The sequence below is a fragment of the Vombatus ursinus genome, unplaced genomic scaffold (genome assembly GCF_900497805.2).
Source record: "Vombatus ursinus unplaced genomic scaffold, bare-nosed wombat genome assembly UNPS02012811.1, whole genome shotgun sequence".
Taxonomy (NCBI): domain Eukaryota; kingdom Metazoa; phylum Chordata; class Mammalia; order Diprotodontia; family Vombatidae; genus Vombatus; species Vombatus ursinus.
Window position 1 is genome coordinate 113,507 of NW_020952589.1, and position 22,671 is coordinate 136,177.

Genomic DNA, 22,671 nt, shown 5'->3' on the forward strand with positions numbered 1-22,671 from the left:
CACAAAAAAAAAAGAAAAGAAAAGAAAGGGTTGGGAACCCCTCTGCTAGAAGGCAGTTTTGTTTAGTATAAGGAAGTATATCCTAATAATTGGACCCGGCCAAAAATCGTATGTATTGTCTTGGACAGAGGTAGCAAATTCCTTGTTCTTTGAAGTATTCAACCAAATTCAAGATGATCAGTTATATCGTTAGGCATATTGTAAAGGAGATTCCTTCTTGCAATAGCTGATCCCGAGGTAGGTGGGAAAGCCCATTGAAGATGCAGTATTTGTCACAGATGTTACCAGTAGAATAAACCCTTGAGAGGTGTATGATAGAATGGAAAGAACCCTGCATATACATGAAGTCAAGGGATGAGTTTCCTCATTGGGTTAGTTCTGCTGCCATGTAGGCTGGAGAGGACACATTTCTCCTTTCTTAGCTTCAGTTTTCTTAGCCAAAATGGGAAGGGGGCGGGCAGGAATTTATGTAAGCTCTCTCTAACACCCTGGTTCTAAATTCCTTGTTCCTTTTAATGAAGATTTGAAACAACCAAGTATCTGAGGAACGTTTTGCTTGTTGATAATTTAGACTTTCCCTGGACGCCTTTCTAAAGACATGGGAAATTGGTTTCAAGGGAGTAACAATGTTGTAATGGTAAAATAGCCATGAGGGGTACCCTGGAAGATTGGAGCAAATGTTAGTACCTCTAGTGGGGGAAAGCTAGGGAAGCTGTGGGTTTGGGAGCTGTTCCAAAGGAAAAGCTTGCTAAAGCTGTTGATCTTGAGGTACTTGAAGGTTACTTGAATTTTCCTCCCAGGCTTTTCATGTGAATTGCCTCATGAGTATGTAATTATTCTTCACTCCTGGCAGGCTTCTGTTTCACTTCCTCCTTTTGTTCTCCACTATATACTATAGGATACTTGTTTTTTAATAGTGTAGGTGGCCAAGTTAATAAAATCACTGTGTCCCTGTACTCTGACTTTTGACAGCTCTTCCCTCTTTGTGCCAAGGTGAGAGGGTCAGCAGTTTTTCCTTTCTGTCTTCTCCTTCCTGCTGTAGTCTCCTGGAAGGATCTGGGGCAAACTCCTCCAACTAGCTCTCTAGTTATATTTAAGGCCAGCAGGTATTTTATTTCAAGAACAGGTATTCAGGGAATTAGTAGAGCCTTTAAAACCTTTTTTTCTTTTCTTTTCTTTCTTTTCACCAGGTCATTTTGGAAGAAATAAAACCTTTTAGCTTAGAAATTACCACTGAAGAATTGTACTCTTTTGATTGCAGGGTTTTAATCAACAAGGAACTATTTAGATACTTCTCAGTTAGATTCCTGTCAAAAACTATGTGCTGTTACAGTGGGATTTTTCAGGATTGTGATTATTTTTTTAAATCTCAGGACAATCACTTATTTTAATACCCTTTAAGATACCATTTCAGGAAGTGTGTCACTTTTTCTTTTGAATTGAGCCTCCTCCCTAGAACGTATGACTAAAATATTGTTCCTGGGTGGAATAGATTAAGCTGCTATTCTCTATCAGTTGTACTATTTTGGGGGAGATGGGAAAACTTCATTATTTGAGACATGTAAGTGAAGAGGGTTAGGTGAACAGAATGTACGTGACAGGACTTGGGGTTTGGTCAGAATACCTGTGTTAATAATCCATCCTACTCTTGAATGAAGTGTCGCATGAATTTGAACGTCTCCAGTTCTTGAAAATTTGCCTTTTTAGGCAACCTCACTGGGAGATCATCTTGTACTTCTGACCAGCCGAAGAGTGGTCTTCTGGGCATAGAGTGTTGGGGGGGGTGGTATCAGACACTAGAAAAATAAGTAACTGTTAAAACAAAGTCGTAAAGAAAAACAACTACAAAAGACTTGAGAAAGAACCCTGATGAATGCAGTGACCAGCTTTACAGGGCCGAGAATGGTGCATGCTGCCCGCCTCCTGACAGAGAACTGATAAATTTAGGCTGCACAGTGAGATGTGTGTTTTTGGACACAGCCAGTCTAGGGATTTGTTTTGCTTTCTTTAAAACAGTGGGGGCATGAGGATGTTCAAAAGTAGAATAGGATAGCAAAAAAAAATAAAAAGGGGTCATTGAGGAGTTTTTTTAAATACAGAGAACAAATAAAAGTCAGAAGAAGCACACTCAGGACAGCTTTGAAAGCTGCAGGTTGAAGCTGTTATATACCAAAAGGAAAACAAGCTCTATATAATTCAGATCTACAGTTTCATGTGTGGTCCTGGTCTATGCTGTATATGGAAATACCCGCTTTAACATGGCATTTTAGGTTCAGAATTTTTTAAAAAGTAGATTTTAGCTTAAATATCTTGGTTGACACAGAGCTGAAAGCCCTGACCACATGTCATTAAATTTCATTATGTATTAGGTAGAAGGAGAGCTGTGAAAAAAAGCAAGTATTCTGGCTTAGGTTCTAGTCCCAGTAATTGCATTCTTTCTAGAGTCTTTCCATAATTTTTAACTGAAAAAGTCTTTATGGTGTTGTTGACAAATTATTGATATATTTCCCATTTAGTAATTTAGTCCTAGAATGGAAAGATGTAAACATATCTAGTGTCTCACATGCCATGAGTGTTCTTAATAAAGTTGAGGAGTTCCTGTTTCCAAAACAAAAGGAGTCCCTGCCGATGGTAACTGCTCCAGGAATCTGAGATCCTCTTTGATTTTATGGTTGTAGGTAACTGCTGTTGTTCGCCCTTCTTTCTCAAAGAGGGACAATGACATCAGGAGGGTGATGTCTTGACTTGTGAATTGGATTTAAGTGAGGCAGAGCTAGGCAAAGTCATCAGCTTCAGTGAAGACATAAGTCTAGATGACTGGCGATGGCCTTGTGTAGGTAACTAGGTAGAATAGGAAAAGAATTGGATGTAATTGTTATCTGTCACCTCAAACTTCATTGAATTCATCATCATCTCAGTCTGCTTTATTAGCCCTAAATGCTTCCCTTTCCCAACTATTCTCTTCTCTCAGTGTTTTCAAGTAGTAGTAACTATGCCTAGGGTACACCTCTTGGCCATGATACTGCCACTGTGCACCAGTCTTACAGGCTTAAAACCTTGAGCACTTTTCAATTATCTTATGTATGTAATTGGTTTTTATTATCCTGCCCTGTTTCTTCTTTCATAATATATCTTGAGTTCTTTTTCCCGCCTCTCTATCCCTCACCAGTCCAGACCCTGATTACTTTACCTCTGGGTTATTTCAGTATTGTATTGGCTGGTTTCTCTTCCTTCTTTCCAGTCTATCCTTCTCACCACCTTGAGACTGATTTCCCCAAAACACTACTTTTATGCTCCTCTTCTGCTGAAGAACTGGAAATAATTACCAGTTACCTTCCATACCAAATTCATACTTTTCTGACTGGCTTTCAAGCCCTCCATAATCTACCCCGACCTTACCTAGAGCACCTCTTTTCCTGCTACTTTCCTACGCACATCCCTGCAGTCAGACAGCCTCCCTATCATCTGCACACATGATAGTTCTCACCTTTGTGTGTTTGTTCATGCCGTACCCTAAAACCCTCGCTTATCCTTGAAGACTGAGCCCAAGTCCTGGCTTCTCTTACTGCTTCAGCCCACAGCACTCTCTCTCTTCTTTGAACTCTTTCCTCTTATGCCCATTATCTCTCACCTTTGGCTCCAGGAAGCTGTAGCATGTGCAGTGGCCATACCCCAATAAAACCGTCTTGGCAGATGGGCTAATCCAGGTTAAAGGTAACTCACAGGCGTCATACATGTCAGTGAGTTATGGGAAATCTACCCCAAGCATGTGAAGACTTCACCTGGAATGGGCAGATGAGAACAATTTTTCCCAGTGGCCATGGAGGCGGCTGAAGCAGGTGCTGTGGAGTGCTTAGAGCTTGGTCAGGCATCAGAGACACCCGGGTCATCTAATGCTCCCAAGTCATTGCCAGTCATCCTGACTTTTGTCCTGATGCTGGATTTTAATGACTTTGGAAGAGAGAATGAGGCTGATGACTTTATGCAACTCTGCCTCACTTAAATTCAATTAACAAGCATGTCAAGTCATCACTTATAATATCATCGCTCCTCTTTGAAAACAAAGGTTGAACAACATTATGCCCATTTTCATAACTACACAGTTTAGTGTATATATTAGAATGTAAGCTATATTCTAGTGTAGTAGAATGGAAAGGCTACTGTGAATTTGGGATCAGAGGGAGCTGGGTTTAGATTTTCACTCTACTACTTAATATTTGGGCAGACTTTGAGTGGTTAGACTAAATCAGAGGTTCCCAAACTTCTTTGGCCTACCTCCCCTTTTATTTTTTTTTTGTCTTTTTTAAAATTAATTTATTTTGATTTATCAACGATCACTTCCATATGCTTTTGAGTTTAAAATTTTTCTCCCCCTTCCTCCTCACCACCCTCCCCAAGACGGTGCACAATCTGATACAGACTATACATATACATTCCTGTTAAACATATTTTCACATTTGTGATGTTGTAAGTAAGAATTAGAACCAATAGGAGGAACCACCAGAAGGAGAAAACAAACTCAACAGAAGAGGGAAAAAAATAGCAAATAGTATGCTTTGATCTGCATTCAAATTTCGTAGTTCTTTCTTTGGACGTGGATAGCATTTTCCATCATGAGGCCTTTGGAGATGTCTTAGATCCTTGTATTACTGGGAACGGTTAAGTTTATTGATATTAGTCATTGCACAACATGACTGTTATTGTGTACAGCATTCCTTTGGTTCTGCTCACTTCACTCAGCATCAGACCACACAAGCCTTTCCAGGTTTTTCTGAAGTCAGCCTGTTCATCATTTCTTATAGCACAGTGGTATTCCATTACATTCATATACCACAACTTGCTCAGCCATTCCCCAGTTGATGGGCATCCTCTCAATTTCCAATTCTTTGCCACCACAAAAAGAGCTGCTATGAATATTTTTGTACATGTGGATCCTTTTCCCATTTGTATGATCTCTTTGGGATATAGCCCTAGAAGCGCTATTGCTGGGTCAAAGGATATGCACATTTTTATAGCCCTTTGGGTATAGTTCCAAATTGCTCTCCGAAATGGTTGGATCATTTCACAACTCTACCATCATTGCATTAGTGTTCCAATTTTCCCACATCTTCAACATTTATCATTTTCTTGTTTTGTCATCTTGGCCAATCTGATAGGTGTGATGTGGTGCCTCAGAGTTGTTTTGATTTACATTTCTTTAATCAATAGTGATTTAGAGCATTTTTTTATGTGACTATAGAAGGCTTTAATTCCTTCATCTGAGAGCTGCCTGTTCATATCCTTTGACCATTTATCAATTGGGGAATGGCTTGTATTCTTATAAATTTGAGTTAATTCTCTATATATTTTAGAAATGAGGCCCTTATCAAAGAGACTGGTTGTAAAAATTCTTTCCCAGTTTTCCATCTTCCTTCTAATCTTAGTTGCATTGGCTTTGTTTGTGCAAAAACTTTTCAATTTAATGTAATCAAAGTTATCCATTTTGCTTTTCGTAATGTTCTCTATCTCTTGTTTGGTCATGAATTCTTCTGTTCTCCTTAGATCTGATAGGTAAACTATTCATTGCTCTCCCAGTTTGCTTATAGTATCAGCCTTTATATCTAAATCATGAACCCATTTTGACTTTATTTTGGTATATGGTGTGAGATTTAGATCAATGCCTAGTTTCTGCCATACTCTTTTCCATTTTTCCCAGCAGTTTTTGTCAAAGAGTGAGTTCTTACTGCAGAAGCTGGGCTACCTTTCTTTAACAGCTTTTTTGAAATTTGCATTTCAAAAAATACAATTTTTTAAAATGACATATTAAATTTAATAATTTATTGTAAATTTGTGGGGGGTTCCCTGCATTGAAATTTTGATGACGCAATATTGTGTCATGTAACCATATAGTATCGTATTATAAACAAGTCATTACATGCACATATCCCTGCCAATACATGCTGGATGTCCTGACAATGCACAATACCATGCTTATCTGCTAACACTTGCTTGTTAAGACCTGTTGGTGGACTTGACCACTGATGGGGTATAATTTGCATTTTGTGCGTTTATTTGGAAAATAATGTAATCACTACCACTTTAACTCTATTACACAACAGATGAAACATGTACAAACGTTTTTTCAAAATTTTCTTCTCTCTTTACACTTCCACCGCCCCCTTATTTTTATTTAACGTCTCCCCACCCAAATGTACCAGAGGCTACCACCACCCTCCTGGATCATTCCAGTGCCCCCCAGGGGGCAGTATTGCCCACTTTGGGAACCTCTACACTAGATCTTAAACTTTTTTTGTGACCCCTTTGCCAGTCTGGTGGAGCTTATGGATCCTTTCTCAGAATAATGTTTTTAAATGCATATGATGAAACACATAGTATTACAAAGGAAACCAATTACATTGAAGTACAGTTGTCAAAATATTCTTTTAAAAAAGGTCATTGATGCCAGGTTGAGTCTCTTCTAGCTCTAAATCTGTGATTCTGTGAGGTTGGTGCTTCTATCAGTACTTCAGGCTCAGGAATGTTGTTGGGATAGGTGTGGGTACTTCTTTAACCAATACAAATGGCAACTCTTCTGTAACTAATCTGTTAGAGTTGCTACAGCTGAGAAGTTCATCGTTCAGCCAGCCTCTGATCCTCAGGAAATAGGCATGTAATCCCTCACTGGTCCTGAACTTGGCATCTTTCCAGCTTGGTAGAAACTGGCACAGCTTGCATTCTGTTGGTATAGCCTTCAAGAACCCATGGTCAGAAATGTTAGAGGGGATGTGGGAAAATTAAAACACTAATGTACTATTGGTGAACTTGTATACTGATTCAGCTATTCTGGAGAGCAATTTGGAACTGTGGGCAAATTGCCATAAAACCATGCATATCCTTTGACCAAGCAATAGCACTACCAGGTCTGTATCCCAAAGACATAAAAAACAAAAAGGAAAAGGACCTATCTATAAACAGAACATTTATAGCAGCTTTTTTAGTGGTGGCAAAGAATTGGAAATTGAGGGGATGTCCAACAATTGGGGAATTGCTGAACAAGTTGTGGCATATGATTGTGATGGAATACTATTGCGCTTTAAGAAGTGATGAGCATGGGGCAGCTAGGTGGTGCAGTGAGTGGATAGAGCACCAGCCCCGGAGTCAGGAGGACCTGAGTTCCAATCTGGCCTCAGATCAAATGCTTGACACTTACTAGCTGTGTGACCCTGGGCAAGTCATTTAACCCCAATTTCCTAAAAAGGAAGGAAGGAAGAAAGAAAGAAAGAAATGATGAGCAGGATACTCTCAGAAAAACATGGAAACACTTATATGAATTGATGTAAGGTGAAATAAGCAGAACCAAGAGAACATTGTACACAGTAACAGCAATATTGTATGATGATCTACTGTGAATAACTTAGCTATTCTCAGCCATACAGTGATCCAAGACAGTTCTGTAGGACTTATGATAAAAAGTTCTGTCCATCTCCAGAAAAGAATTGGTAGAGCTTGAATGCAGATCAAAGATACTTTTTATTTATTTTATTATTTTTTGTCTGTGTTGTCTTTCACAGAGTGACTTCATGGAAATGTGTTTTGCATGACTACACACATATAACCTATGTCAAATTGCTTGCCTTTTCAGTGTCGGGGGAGGGGTGGTAGGGAGAGAATTTGGAACTCAAAATTTGGGGGAAAAATGTTAAAATTGTTTTTACATGTAATTGGGGGAAAATAAAATATTAAATAAGATTAAAAAAAAAAAAACCAACCCATGGTACCTAGATGGCACAGTTAGAACATCGGCCCTGGAGTCAGGAGGACTTGTGTTCAAATCCAACCTTAGACACTTACTAGGTGTGTGACCCTCCACAAGTCACTTAAATCCCGATTGCCAAAAAAGAACCTGTCGTCACCTTATACCACAAGGAGCCATTGGAGAAGCACTTTAGTAGACAAGGCAAGCAGGGCTGGTACCTGGAAAGCTGCAGATTTTGGGATGCTCTGAAAAATAATGAGACAGAACCATTAGGTAAACATTTCTTACGATATTTTTTCTTTTTGGCTTTTTTCTTTTCCAGCCCAAATAAGGATGTTTTATTCATTGTTTTCTTTTTACCATAATATATGGAGAGAGTGCAGTTATAGGCCTCTTTTAAGTTTTCTATAAGCATAATTTTGGGAAATGTATAACCTGAAATTGTTGTACTCGTTCTTCATCTCCTCTGCTGACGTATCATTCATTTCAAAGCCCCTAAAGGTGGGCCCCCCCTGGGGTTTGTCCCATACCTTCTTTTCCCTTCCCACTTTCAGGAACCTCACTGACTCTCCCTGGGTGAGCTCTCACTGTGTGCACGTGACTCACAGATCTCATTGTCTTTCCCCTAAACCCTCCCGTCTTCCAGATACACCTATCTCTGTCAAAGGCCATCCTTCCATCCTCCTGGGTTCCTGGCCTCAGCATTAGCCTTGATTCCACACCCTCATAGCCAGTCCACTGCCAGCTCTTGCTGTGACCCCTTATCTCCATTCCCTTCAACTTGTTTCGGGCCCTGACTGCTCCTCACCTAGATTATTGCAAGAGCCTCCTAATTGGTCTCCCTACCTTACATCTCTTCTCACTCCAGCCCAGCCAGCCGCACACAACTGACCAGTATCTGTCCTCTGTTCAGTCAATCCCCGGTGGTTTCCTGTTGCCTCTAGGAGAAAACACCAACTGTTCATCTTTTAAAGCCCGACACAACCTGGCCCCAACACGGTCTTTCCAGGCTCCCTGACAATACTCCCCTTCCTGCACTCTGGCCCATCTGGCCCTCTCTCTGTTCTTCCTCTGTATCATACCGTCACCCGTCTCTGTGTCTGCCCTGGCTGACTGATGTGCTCCAGACATATTCCCTTCTTACCCCTGCTTCAGGAAGTTTTCCTGGGGCCTCCAGCTGCTAGTGCCACCCCTTATGTGTCCCTAGATTGTGAGCTCTTTGTGCACAGAAAGTTATGTCAAAAGCTCAGTGTTTCATCTTTGTATGTGTACCCCTGACTTCTAGGACACTTTTTGGCACATGGTAGGTGCTTCATTAATACCTGTTGATCAGTTGATACCAATATGGTAGTTGTTTTCTAAATCTGTCGTTTATGTTATAGCCACTCTTTCTGATTAGATTTGTAAACTCCTTGAGTGCACAGATCAGGTTTTGTACTTCTTTTGTTTCTCTTACAGCATGTGATGCATGTGAATCAGGGCAGCTAGGATAGAGTGCTGGGCAGTCAGAAAGACTCATCTTCTTGAATTCACATCTGTCCTCAAACACTTACTAGCTGTGTAACCCTGGGCAGGTCACTTAACCCTGTTTGCCTCGATTTCTTTGTTTGTAAAATGAGCTGGAGAAGGAAAGGGCAAACCACTCTAGTATCTTTGCCAACAAAACCCCAAATGGGGTCATGGAGAGTCTGATATGGCTGAAAGTGACTAAAACAACAGCAGCAACAACAAAGGTGAATATTTACCAACTGTTCATGTGTATTTGGGTTGTCCAAGCTTGAAGGACACTAGTACAAGCCCAAAGAGATGATTCTACACAAAAATGAGTTTGGGCCAGAATAAGATGTAATTTTTCCTGCTTGGCTAGTCTGTTTAGTAGAACTTTAATGGGGAAGAGTGAGATCTCTGAATTTGGCAGGTTTAGTTAGTATTTATAGTTAGTACTTTGTATAGTTAGTATAAATACAGAGTGGAGAATGTCATAACTGCACTTACTTTTGGTGCTTCATCTATGTTAATTCCATTGTTGAATAAGTGAATGGATGAGTAAAACATTTATTAACTGATTAACTATATGCAAAACGCTGGGGATACAAATAGAAAAATAAGACCATCCCCACTCCTCTTCTGATGGAGGAGATGACACACCTGGAAGGTTTTCAGCTGCACATCAGATGAAGGCTGGTGACCTTACTGTGTAGCAGCAAAGCAGATGTGAATTCCATTGATAAGATCATATCAGTTCCTAAAGTTGAACTACTTGACGGTGCTGGAGGAATTTGGTGGCAGGAAGTCTCCTTTTTGGCTCTTCAGGAGCTGTGGTTACATCTGCATAGGATTGCTTCCCAGAATGATGACTGAGGGACCTGGCCTAGAAGGAATGTTATTCCCAAAGCTCTTGGGCTCAGGGTCCTGTGGCGCAGTAGTTAGAGCGCCGGCCCTGGAGTCAGGAGGACCTGAGTTCAAATCCGGTCTCAGACCAGCCACTTAACACTTACTAGCTATGTGACCCTGGGCAAGTCACTTAACCCCAATTGCCTCACACACACCAAGAAAAAAAAAAAGATCTGAGGAGAGATGGTGGTTAGATTTGCCTGGCACATGCTGCCTCCTGTCTGTCCCGCAGTTTCAGCTAGGTTGGTGGTTGGTACACTGTCTCTTAATCCCATTGCAGAATAGAAAACTCTAGGGCCTTGATGCCATGTGTCTTCAGGACCCTCAGCATTCCAACCATGTCCTTTTGTTGTTTTTTGGAATTAAAGACCCTCTGATACAACCTAGGACTAACCCACCTCCTGTTGTACAGTGTCGTGGATAGTGGTCTAAGCTGACTCATGCATATCTGAATGGTTGTGGAATCTAAGAAGCATTTCCTGTGGACAGTTTGCCAAATGATACTAGGTGGGATGGAGAGGTCAAGGTGTAGTAGCTTGTGTTCCACAGGAGCATGAGAAAAAGCTGAAGAGTATGAACATGAAATAGAAGGATGTGAGAAGGTACAGGCTTATTCTGGATTGGAGGAAAAGGCGTGAAAAAAGTTCCTTTGCAGAATTATACATGGTAGGGAGATGGAGTAGGAAATGATGTTTGGGCACGTGTAGCAACAGGAGTAGAAGGTGGTGTGTCATGAATCAGTTAGGCACTCGATTCATGCTGTGGGAATGATCTGTGCAGTTTTATAAAATTCTGTTTGGGATGGAGTGCATTAAGGAAATGTTTGTGATATCCTGGAATTAATCAGATCTCCAAAAATGCTGTGTGAGTCATGAAATGGTTATAATTATATTGCCTTTGTTTCTCAGGCAGGTGTAAAATATGTGTTAATATTAACAAAAGCCATGGGGCCTCCTTTGATTTCCAAACAATGAAATGAAGATCCACCAGAATTCCAATCCGAACATCATAGGCTTGGTTAGTCTTCAGCTCTTTTTTGTTTTGGTGGCATTATTATTGGTAAGTTGTACTTACTAGGCCCTTGATTCCTGACACTGTTCGAGTAGGTCTCACTCCCTTGGCCTGATTGGGATAAGCCAGTCTGACTGGTTGGGCCTTACATGTGGGATTGGGAGAGAAGCGTTTTGGGTGCTTGTACATTCCTGTCAGAGAGCAATTAGGGTAAGGTTGGTATGGGCCTGTAGTTTGCATGCTACAATATTATGGGAGTGTGTTTGCCTTATCTTTCTCTGGGCTACAAAAACATGGCCTGTGTGTTAGCACGCTGCTTTCCTGCTCCCTACCTCCTAGTTGGTTGGTAGTAGTGGCCTTTTAAGTAAACACAGGTGGATGAGGTGATGACAGGCATGTAGCTTGCAGCTGTAGTTTCCAGCCAGGGCAGTGACTCTTGGTTGTGTCCGAGGAAGCATCACACAGCCAAGTATACTTTGTAGCAGATCTCAGGATCATCCTTGAATCCTTCCTCTTGAAGGTCTTTGGGAGTGAAAAGAACTCTTGAGCTTTGGCCACCAGAACAGACAGGGATTCTTGGGTGGACCGTGCAAATCCCAGAGTTGTGGAGCTCTGGACTGCCTCAGTCAGGTAGCTTGGACCCTCACCCACTTCCCATTTCACCATCAGCTGTGGGATTTAGAAAAGATAAATGAGGGAAAAAATGAATGGAGCAGAGTGAAAGCTGAACTTTGTGTGACTTCCCAGAAAGAGACCGGCCGGTGCGTGACTTGTCTGACAGGTTTAGAGGTCGAATTCATTCTGCTTTTTCGTCTAGCCTCCAACAGTTACTAATTAGTCCTGATAATGTGTTACCTGAGTGCATGTATAGGACCTGCTATAAAAAGGTGATTTTAATCAGCTGTTAACATGCAAAGGTTGAGCTACACCTGCTGTACCACTAATGGCGCCTTCAGCAGAGAGGCTGGAAGGGTAGAATATTTGGCTGTCCTGGAAATTAAAGGTGAAAATTACAAACTAGGTTTTCTCAGAGTTGTCTTTTTCTATCCCAAGGCCAGTTGAATGAAATAGAAGATTTTCTCTATCACTTTGAAATATTGTGGCTGTCTGGTAAACAATGAGGGGCTAGAAATTGAATGCTGAGGTTCACTCTGACCAGGAACACTCCCAGAAAGAGCCCCTTTTCTGAATCAGTTCCCAGATATTTATGGACTGCCTGCTGTGTGTCCCACTCTTTGTTAGAGTACCAGTAGAAGAAGAGGAGGGCAATGGAAAGAAGAGTCACCCTTCCAGCACCTTTTGTCCCACATCTCACCCCATGGGCTTCAGGTGCAGGTCTTTGCAAATATCTTCCATGGAGGAGCTACCCAATGGACTGAACGCATTCCTCTGGTTCATCTAGTATTTAGTATTCAAACTGTCTGTGTATTCTCTCTCACTTGCACTATCATGTGACTAGGTCACCTCTTTTTCCAGACATATGCATCTTTGATGATGTCTTCTGCTATTTCAGGTTTTTAGCTTTATTTTATTTTGAACTTAAACCCAAAAAATCTGGATGTTTCCATATATAGAGTCGAATAGAAAACAAGATACATGTGAAACTCTGAATCTCCTACTGCATACAGCTTGCTTAAAAAAAAAAAAGTATAATCAATTCAACATGTTGTTCTCAAAGCTGTCCTGCTTGTTTGATTCTTTCTGAACATCTCTTCAAGTGAATTTTTTTTGGGGGGGGGGGTGTGAGGCAGTTGGTTAACAGCTAGTGAGTGCTGTGTGTCTGAGGGCAGATTTGAACTCAGGTCCTCCTGACTTAAGGGCCGTGCTCTATCCACTGTGCCACATAGCTGCCCCCAAGTTAATGTTTGAAAAAGATATTTCATGTCACTTGATCCTGATTGTCTCAAAAAAAAAAAAAAGATTTCATGACCTTTATTATTTTCTTCCCCTTTTTTTTGGGCAGCATTTTGACTAGGTTCCTACTCACCAAATAACTTTACCCACTGAATAAAAGAAAAACAGTCCTTATAAATAATATAATAAACATGCAGGCAAAACACATCCACACATTTGCCATGTACAAAAACGTATGTCTCATCCTGCCCCTCAAATCCATTACTTTTCTGTCAGTAGGTAGCTTCGTCATCAGCCCTCCGAAGTTGGGGTCAGTAGTTGCATCAATTAGAGTCTTTCAATATTTAAGGCAGCTGGGTGGTATGGTCGATAGAACGCTGAACTTGGAGTTAAGGAAGAAGTTCGTGAGTTTGAATTCTGCCTCAGGATTTTACTAGCCACGTAACCCTGGGCAAGGTACTTAACCTCCTTCTGCCTCAGTTTCCTCATTTGTAAAATGGGGATAATAATCGCAACTACTTTCCAGGGTTGTTATGAATATCAGAGTTAACTCTGTAAAGTGCTTTGCTAACCTCAACATACCATGTAAATTCTTGATATTGTTATTTCAAAGGTTTTCTTAAAATGTTGTTCTTTGGTTCTACTCACTTAGTCTTCCTAGCTTTCTTTTAAGTCTGCTGCCTTTTCCATTTCTCACATAATCTGTTACATTATTCAACCATAATTCATTCAACTCTTCTCTAGTTGATGCATATCCCTTTGTTTCCTTTTCTTCAACACTGTCAAAAAAGAATGGCTGTGCATATTTTTGTACATAGAGGATGTATTCCTTTTTCTTTGATCTCTTTGGAATGTGGTCTAGTAGTGATATCACTAGGTCAAAAGATATGACACAGTTTAGTAACTTTTGGTACGTAGTTTCAGGTTGCTTTCCAGAATGACTGGACCAATTATAGCTCCACCAACAATGTACCAGTTTGCCTGTCTTCCTGCAGCTCCTTCAACAATTGTCATTTTCCTTTTTTGTTGTCTTTGCCAGTCTAATAGGTATGAGGTAGAACCTCAGAATTGTTTTAATCTATGTTTCTCTAATTATTAGTTGGAGCATTTTTATATGCCTGTTGATCACTGTCCTTTGAGGACAGACTGTTTAGTTCCTCTGACCATTTATCTGTAAGGGAATGACTGTCATTTTTATAAATGCATGTAACATATGTATATATGTGTGTGTTATATATGTGTATGTTTTTATGTGTGCTTTGTATATATGTGTGCGTGTGTGTGTGTGTGTATAATACACACAGAGAGAAAACATCAGGTCTTTATTAGAGAAACTTGCTGCAAAGATTTTTGCCAGTTAATTGTTTCACTTAAACTTTTAGCTACATTGATTTTGTTGTGCAAAAGTTCCCCCCCCCCCCAGGCAATTGGGGTTAAGTGACTTGCCCAGGGTCACACAGCTAGTGTCAAGTGTTTGGTCTGAGGCCGGATTTGAACTCGGGTCTTCCTGATTTCAGGGCCGGTGCTCAATCCACTGCACCATCTAGCTGCCCCTAAGCTTTTCAATTTTGCATAATCACAGTTGTCCTTGGCAATGTCTTTCCTGCTCTTTTGCACACACACACATTGCTCTTGACTATGATGCACTTGGTTAACTTAGATGCCTCAGAGAAGCTGTGGTCATTCTTCCCTTGCGTTTTGCATCACCTACATTGTAACTCTTCCACAATCATCATGTTCCATGATCACAGTCATGCTGTATCACCAGAGAACATTGATGTTAAGAATAGGGACTTGGTGGCATTCAGCTACTTAAAATTACTGAAAGTTCTGTAGCTCTTTCCCAATGTGATACAGCCCCATCACCACCTCCTATTCAGTTGTGGGCCCAGCAAGATATATTGATGGACTTCCAGTGGGTTGTCTGTTCAGCTCATTTATATAAGTTGTACAGTATGTGTTCTTCATTCGCTTGGTTTTTCTTTTGAAACAATACATATCCCATTGGAAACTCCTAGTGTTTCCACACCCAGTACAGTCAGTAAAATGCCTGCTACAAATAAGCGCACCTGTACCATCTCTCTGCGAGTAGAGAATCCTTCTTCTGTATGAACTTGGGGCAGGGCATCTTAATTATATTGTTGAAGATTTTTGGTGATCATTGCCGGATGTCAAGAGCGAGTCACTGCACAAAGTTTACTCTTGGAGGTCTGTCATGGAATAGTGTCTGATAATGTATGCTGGCAGATGGCTTATTGTAGCAGAGCCTTGCATTTTGTTTTATAGCATCGGTTGCTTCTTTGTGATCAGCAAACACAAGATGGTGGACTATGAGAGCCTTTGTTTCCTTCTTGTGTTTTCATCAAAAATATGTCACATATTCATAGACTATCCATAAGAGGGTTTTATCCAGATGAGAGCAGACAGTTGACTTGTCTGATTGTTGCTGATGTCTTCTCAGTCTGCATTTTGGGGGTGATAGTACCATCTGTGATTTTTTTTTTTCAGTTCTTTTTGAATCTGCTTCTTTTTGAGATAGCTTGAAGATTGATCCCTGGGTAGTCTTACAGTTGTTATCTTACATTAATTAATGCACTTTAGGTTAGTCCATTGCTCTGTATGATAATTTGGAAATGTGCAAGAAGAGAAACTCTTTGACCCCTTGACCCAGTGCTGCTGGGCTCTTGTCTTCTAAGAAGATCAAAGACAGAAACAAAGCTCTCCTAAATGTAAATAGTAGCAAAGAATTGGAAACAAAACAAATATTGATTGCTTGGGGAATGACCAGACACCACTGTGGCATAGAAATAGGAGGAATTCAGAAAAGCATGGGGAAGATTTCTAGGAACCAATGCTGTGAGATAAATAGAATCAGAACAGTAAGTATTCATACATAGTGACTAAAAAAGTTTAAATGAAAAATCCCTAAAAAGGAGGCTGAATTCAGAATAATTTAATCACCAACAAGATTCCTAGAGAAGAGAGAATGAAACACCTAGATCTTCTTTTGAGAAGTCAGGGACTGTAAGGACAAAATATTGCATATATTGTTAGCCATATTCACTATATTGGTTGCTTTCTTTGTTATGAAGAACGTTCAATTTGGAAGTTGGGGCTAAAGTATATCTATTGTAAATTGTGTTACTTTAAACTTGGATTTCTCCTGTATCTCTGTATGTCCAGCTACTTTTGCCAACTTCGTAAGTGCTAATACCACTGATTGCATTGTCAGTGTTGATGAGAATAGATTGCCGTAGAAACGCCAGCTGATCTGTTCCATTTCTTGTTTGTTTGTTATTGTCCTTCTAGTTTCATTTACAAGTGAATGTCATACCAATGAGATCATGCATCCATGAAGTCAAAGTGAAGTCTCTTTTGTTTCATTAGTCTGTATTGTAATGGCTTTTTGGCTGTTGCTCTGCTGACCACCAGCCAGCTCTGATATTTTAAAAGTAGTGTTGTCCCCTAATGGGGTATGGACAACTTCAGATGACCAAGCAATTGAAGTTACTTACAGAATCTGACTTAAGTCTGCTAGTTACTTTCCTTTCTTGGCTGCCCAAGGCCCAGGAATAGTAATTGGATACTAGTGTGTGAAATATCTAGAATTCAGACCACATACTTTCAACGTTACCATTTTTGCCTTTGCTGTCTAGGAAAGTCTGAGTCTTCAGTTTTTTGGTTTTTTGTTTTTGTTTTTTGATGGCTGTTTTCTTATGTTTCAAAATAAAATGGAAGTGAGGGGATATTAAATTTCCTGCCATCTCTCTCACTATCCCCCCTTCTATTCTGTATTCCCGCCATCTGGAAAGTGATGATTCCCTTTTCCCTTCAGTGTGCCCCCACACTTTCAACTCCATGGCTGTGTTCAAGCTGTTCATAATCTCAGATTTGTTTCCCTCCCATCCCTAATCTCCCTGTTGACTTCTTACCCTTCCAACTCTGCACCTGAAATCAGGAAGACAAGTTCAAATCCTGCCTCAGACACATCCTAATTGTTTGACTGTGGGCAAGTTATTTAACCTCTCTGGGCTTCAGTTTTCTCATCTGTAAAATGGAGATAATAATAACTCGTACCTCACAGAGGTAAGGCTCAAATGAGATAATATTTAAATGTTTACTGTATGTCAAATTCTGGGAATAAAAAGAAATGCAAGGACCCCTGCCCTCAAGAAACTTATTCTAGTTGGGAAGACAATATGCAAATATCTGTGTACACACAAGATAATAGTGTAAATGAAAGATAATCTGAGTTTGAAGGCGCTAGCAGTGGAGGTGAGACAGACTGGGAAAGACTTAGAGAAGGTAAGATTTGAGAGAATTTTTTTCAGTAATTTTTTTAAATTAAATTTTTTTCTAGTATATATATTTTTTTCTCCTTACTGCATTACACCACCCCCCCTCAGTGAAAGAAAGAAAATCTTTGTAGCAAATATGCATAATAAAGCAAAACAGATTCCCATTGGCCATGTCCACAAGTGCATCTACTCATCCTTTAAAGGCCAATTCAAATGGCATCTCCTTCATGAAGTCTTTCCTAATTCCCATAGCTGGAAATTTTTTTCATCCTCATCCAATTTCATCATTTTATAGTCTTGTAGATTTATCATAGTTTACTCCAAAGGTTTCAAAAGTGGGCCTTGCAGGGTGCTGGAACGATGAGGGGGTGGTAGTAGCCTCAGGTGCAGTTGGAGGGCATTGAATAAAAATAAGGGAGCAGTGGAAGCATAAGGAAAGAAGAAAATAAAATTTTTAAAAACTGTTATACATGTTTCATCTGTTGTGTAACAGAGTTAAAGTCATAGCGATTTCATTATTTTCCAAGTAAACGCATAAAATGCAAGTTATAACTGATCAGTGGTCAAGTCTGCCAATAGACCTTAACAAGCAAGTGTTGGAAGGCAAGCATGTTGCCCATTGTTGGGAAGTCCAGCATGCATCAGCAGGAATATGTGCATATATTGTTTATAATATACTTGTTTATGTGTACTGTATGATTATGTGACACAATATTGCATCATCAAAGTTGCAATACAGGAAACAGCCCACAAATTTACAATAAATTATTAAATTTAAGATACATCATTTTGGGGGCAGCTAGGTGGCGCAGTGGATAGAGCATCGGCCCTGAAGTCAGGAGGACCTGAGTTCAAATCTGACCTCAGACCAAACACTTGATACTAGCTGTGTGACCCTGCACAAGTCACCTAACCCTGATTGCCTTTTAAAAAAAAAAAGATACATCATTTTTAAAAAATATGTTCTATTTTTTTGAAATGACACAAATTTCAAAATCTTGTTAAAGGGTTAAAGAAAGTAGATTTCTAAGGGGGGGGTGCTGAGTAATTTTTTTTTTTTTTAAAGGGGGCAGTAGGCCAGATAACTTTGGAGACCTCTGGTCTAACCTATGTATTTGTGTATATGGTTTAAACACCACCCCCTCCACCCTTCTCTTCTGGAAGGTGGTAGCTATCGTGTATTATTTATCTTTTTTTCTTCTCAGAATGTAACAGCGTACTTCTCATTGTAGGTACCTAATGTTTGTTGAATAAATGATTGAAATAAATGTTTTGCTTTGGGGGTTAACGGGAATACCATCCTGCTGTTCTCTACACATTTATTTCCATTTCTACTAGAGAAAATATGTTCATTATTTTTTTAATAGCTAAGTAAAACTCTGAGTCTAATCTGCACTCACTTCAGAAAAGCAGGGTTGAAAAATTGCTTGAAAACATAAAGCCTAGCTCAGTTTCTTATTAGGAAAAGAAAAACTATTGACATGGAAGAGAGAAAGATGAACAACTGACGTGGTATTGCCATTAAGTGGCAAAGGGATGGCAGATGTTTGAGCATCTACTCTACTTCTATTCCTAAGGTTCTTTTGACAGTTTAAGATAGTGCTTCTGGGGAACGAGGCATAGAAATGCCTTGACAAAACGCTGTCAAGGTGGATGTATCTTAATTTCTCAGTGAAAGTCTCTCTCCACTTCTCACTGTCAGACATGTGCCCTGGAAGTTGTTAGGATAGACACCTCAGTAGTGAATTTAAGTAAGAAGTGGACCCCTACATTCACTGTGGGAAAAAGTATGAGACTTGGAATCAGAAAATCCAAGTTTGACTTCTGCCCCTTATTCTATGACTGGGGACAAAGCTCGTCACCTCCCTTTGTCTCCACTTGTCATCTGTAAAATGAGAGGGATTGTATTTGTGCTACTACAAGGTCACTGGATAAATATGGACTGTTTTTCCTCATTGTACTGTTTTGGTCCTAAACAGACTGAACTTCTTTTCTAAATCAGGCTTGTCTAAAGTGTGTGTTCGCACTTGTTATTGAGGTGCGACAAGTGTACAAGATGAAAAAAAGCACAAAGGATGAAAATGAAGACAATGTCCATGATGAGTTGAAGTAAATGTTAAGAAGAGAACCTTTCACATGTATATATTTATATGGCATTTTGGTATAATTTTTCAGAAGATGCCTCTGGGTGTGTGCTTCTGTACCTCAGTTTTCTAAGAGGTCTTATTTGGGGCCTGGTCTGTATTTGGGCCACTAAGTTGTTATTCTCAGTTACACTCACTTTAGCAGTCAAAGCTGAAAGTCAATTCTACTTTAGCTTCTTGAGCTTTTAGAAAATTATCAAAACGTAACTTATTCCAAGGCTCAGAAGATGAGATGATTGTACCTGAATATTCCAGGCCTGTCTTGGATCCTTTGCCCTTACTCATGTCTTTCTCCTTTCTCTCCACTTCCTTTCTGAGTCACAGACTCGGGGTTGGTTGTGCCAAGTGTCTCCTACGAGTTGCACAAGAAGCTGTTATCGGTAGCTGAGAAGCATGGCCTGACACTGGAGCGGAGGCTGGAGATGACTGGAGTTTGTGCCAGCCAAATGGCCCTGACCCTGTTGGGAGGACCTAACAGGCGAGTCTGTGTCTCTGGAACCTGGGGGGCTAGGGGAAGGGTGGGGCTTGGGGTTTGGAGATCAACATCTTTAATGTTTCACCACCACATAGTGCCTTGCCCAGAAGAGCCACCGTGCTTAACACGATCCTGTTGAGTGATTGGAATAAATAGCTGCCCACTTTGCAGCCAGGGAGTTAGTTTGGTTCTTCCTTATGGTCCTGTGATCAGAGTTGCTTTTCCTTTATAGTGTTTCCAAGGCCTTTCCTCCTATCTGCTCTCACCTTACCTCTCCATCACCCAGTTATCATTTCTTCAGTCTGTCCTTTCATGACTGAAATCTGTGGCCCCAAGGCTGCCCTCTGGGATATCCTCAAGTTCTGTTTGTGAACTTGTCCCAAGTTCATCACCCAAGATTTGCTACCATAATGTCCAGTGGGCTTAGGTACCTCTACCTCCTTATTCTAAGCCCAAGGCAAGTCAGGTGGGAATAAAATGGGTTTAGCTGTAAATTGGTTTCCCTCCCTTGGCCTGTCACAAACAGCATACTGTTCCTAAGGATTTATGAATGACATTGCTGACTTTGGGGGAGGAGAAAGATTCTAACTTCTTCAGATGAAGTCTGTAGGGTTGGAGTCTTAACATAAAACCCCCTCGGAGAGTCCAAAAGGCATCTGCTGAGCCTCTTTGAAAGCCTAGGCCTCACCCAGGTGCATCCAAGCTCTCTGTAGACCTTGAAGCCTTCTTTGAGGACCTGTGAGGTCTCCTTTACTCTTGTCCCACAGCGTTTCCAGATCCTCCCACTGTTGTCAGTGGCCTAGTGAGACTTCATTTAATCTAAAGAAGCATCAGCATCCTGAAGAAGTAAAGGACAAAGGCTGGATGGCAGAAGGCCTCTTTTGAATATGACTGTATAGGTCATGAGAGCTAGACGTGCATCTCAATGGACCTGAGAAATGAAGGCCAACCCCCTCACTTGGAGGGATAGAGAACTGAGGCCTCAACCCTCTCTGATGACTTTCTCCCATTGAATGTGCCAGTCCTCTGCCTAAATATGCTGTAATCACTGCCTCAGCTATGTCAGGGCATCATGAGGAGCAGAACCTTGAACCTTTGGTGATGTTCGGGAGTGAGCTCCTGCGAAAGGGAGTAGGGTCATCAAAGATATCCTCTAACTAATCATGACATTCCCCTCCGAGTCCCACCTGGAAAGCACCCCTGGAGAGGATTTGAGGTTGCTTTTCAGAACCCACATAGAATTCTTTATCTAGAGTAGTGCTTGTTAAACCTCATGGGGGGTCATGAAAAATTTGGCAACAGTGAAAGGTTTCTGAATGCACGACGACCAAGATATAATTAAAAATCAAATGCGTAATGAATCCAAGGTGTTTCGGGCAGCGCTTGTCTGTGTTGCATCTTGCAACTTCACTGCAGCCTTGGTTCTGAACACAAAGCATGCACACTTTGCGCTGCGCACGTCCTCAGGCCACACAACTGCTAATGAACGCTGCCAAAAGGTGCAAAGGGGTCATGGGTCATGAGTGGAAAATGTTTAAGAAGCCCTGATCTAGAGCACTCTACTAGAGATAGGCTCTGATACTTTATTCCTGAGAGGACCCCACCATCTATCTTCTTCCCCGTCCCTGGACCCCACTCCTTGTTTGTTCTCTCCTTCACTATCTGTCTTCCCAGTCTGTCCTCCCTCCATCCTTGCCTGTCTTTCCCTGTAACCAGTGTCTGCTGTGGTCTCTGTCTTTGTTGTCTTCACCCCTGAACCTCCCAAGAACCACTGCACTCAGTCTGCTGAGGAGGTAGGAAACATAACTATTTCCCTGGTCTTTAGTATAGTTTGGGTTGGGAGGCAGAACATGGTAGTAGGAAAAGCATCGGATGTGGAGCTAGAAGACCTGGCTTGAGTCACAGCTGCGACACTCGGTGGTCTCAGGCAGGCTTTTCCTCACATTGGTTCTCATTTCTCTTCATCTTTGAAATGAAGGGATTGGACTGAGTGGTGTCTTAAGGTTCGAACCCTTCCAGCTCTAAGGCTGGACAAAATGAACATTTTGTGATCCAAAAGCCTAAGGAGGCATTTGTTGACAACCCCTGACCTAGGCCATTTGTGTAGATGCTGTTCAGTCTTTATATAAGCTGTATAAATGTCTAGGTTGTCTCCTCCCCCTCCCCCTCAAGGTTATACTTTTTATTGAGGTAAGGAAATACACCTGAAACAGATGCCAAATGGAATGATGCTGACTACAAATGACATAGAATCAGAAAAGAGAGTGATCACAATGGGCAGGGAAGACTTCCTGAAGAAGGCAGGACTTCAGCTGGACCTTGCTGGAAGGGCAGGTTTTAGTTAAGGGTGTTCCCCATGGAGCATGGCAAGAACAAGGTCGGGATTGAATGTGGCTTACTCAGGGACAATAAAGAGATGACCTAGCTGGAGTAGTGCTGTATGCTGAGGAGTGGGAAGGCCAGAGAAATAAGGGAGGTCAGGTAATGAAAGCAAGGCAGAGGCTTTGGACTCACTACCATAAGCAATTAGGGAGCCATTGAGGGTTCTTGAGTTAGCTAGAGTGATAAGATGGCAGGAATATGTTTGGGGTATTAGTCTGGATGGCACAGCACCAGGTCAGGGGAAAATGGGAATGCCGGTCTTCTAGTCTCGATGTGTTTTGCTAGCATAAATATGGCCAGCTGCAGATGCGTGGAGGAGCAGCCTGCTGAGGAGATGTGGGTAGAAGACAATTCCTTCTTCAGGATGCTTGATTAGTA

The 22,671-nt window shown here is 41.0% G+C and overlaps 1 protein-coding gene across 9 annotated transcripts in view; it reads left to right on the top strand.

The window, feature by feature from the left end:
- EDC3 (enhancer of mRNA decapping 3) overlaps positions 1–22,671 on the top strand; it is a 68,150-nt gene that overhangs the window by 34,085 nt on the left and 11,394 nt on the right. For all 9 annotated transcript variants that reach the window (XM_027858245.1, XM_027858253.1, XM_027858252.1 and 6 more), the window contains one exon: positions 19,761–19,914. In XM_027858245.1, coding sequence (XP_027714046.1) covers positions 19,761–19,914 — 154 coding nt within the window. The remainder of the gene's footprint in view (positions 1–19,760; positions 19,915–22,671) is intronic.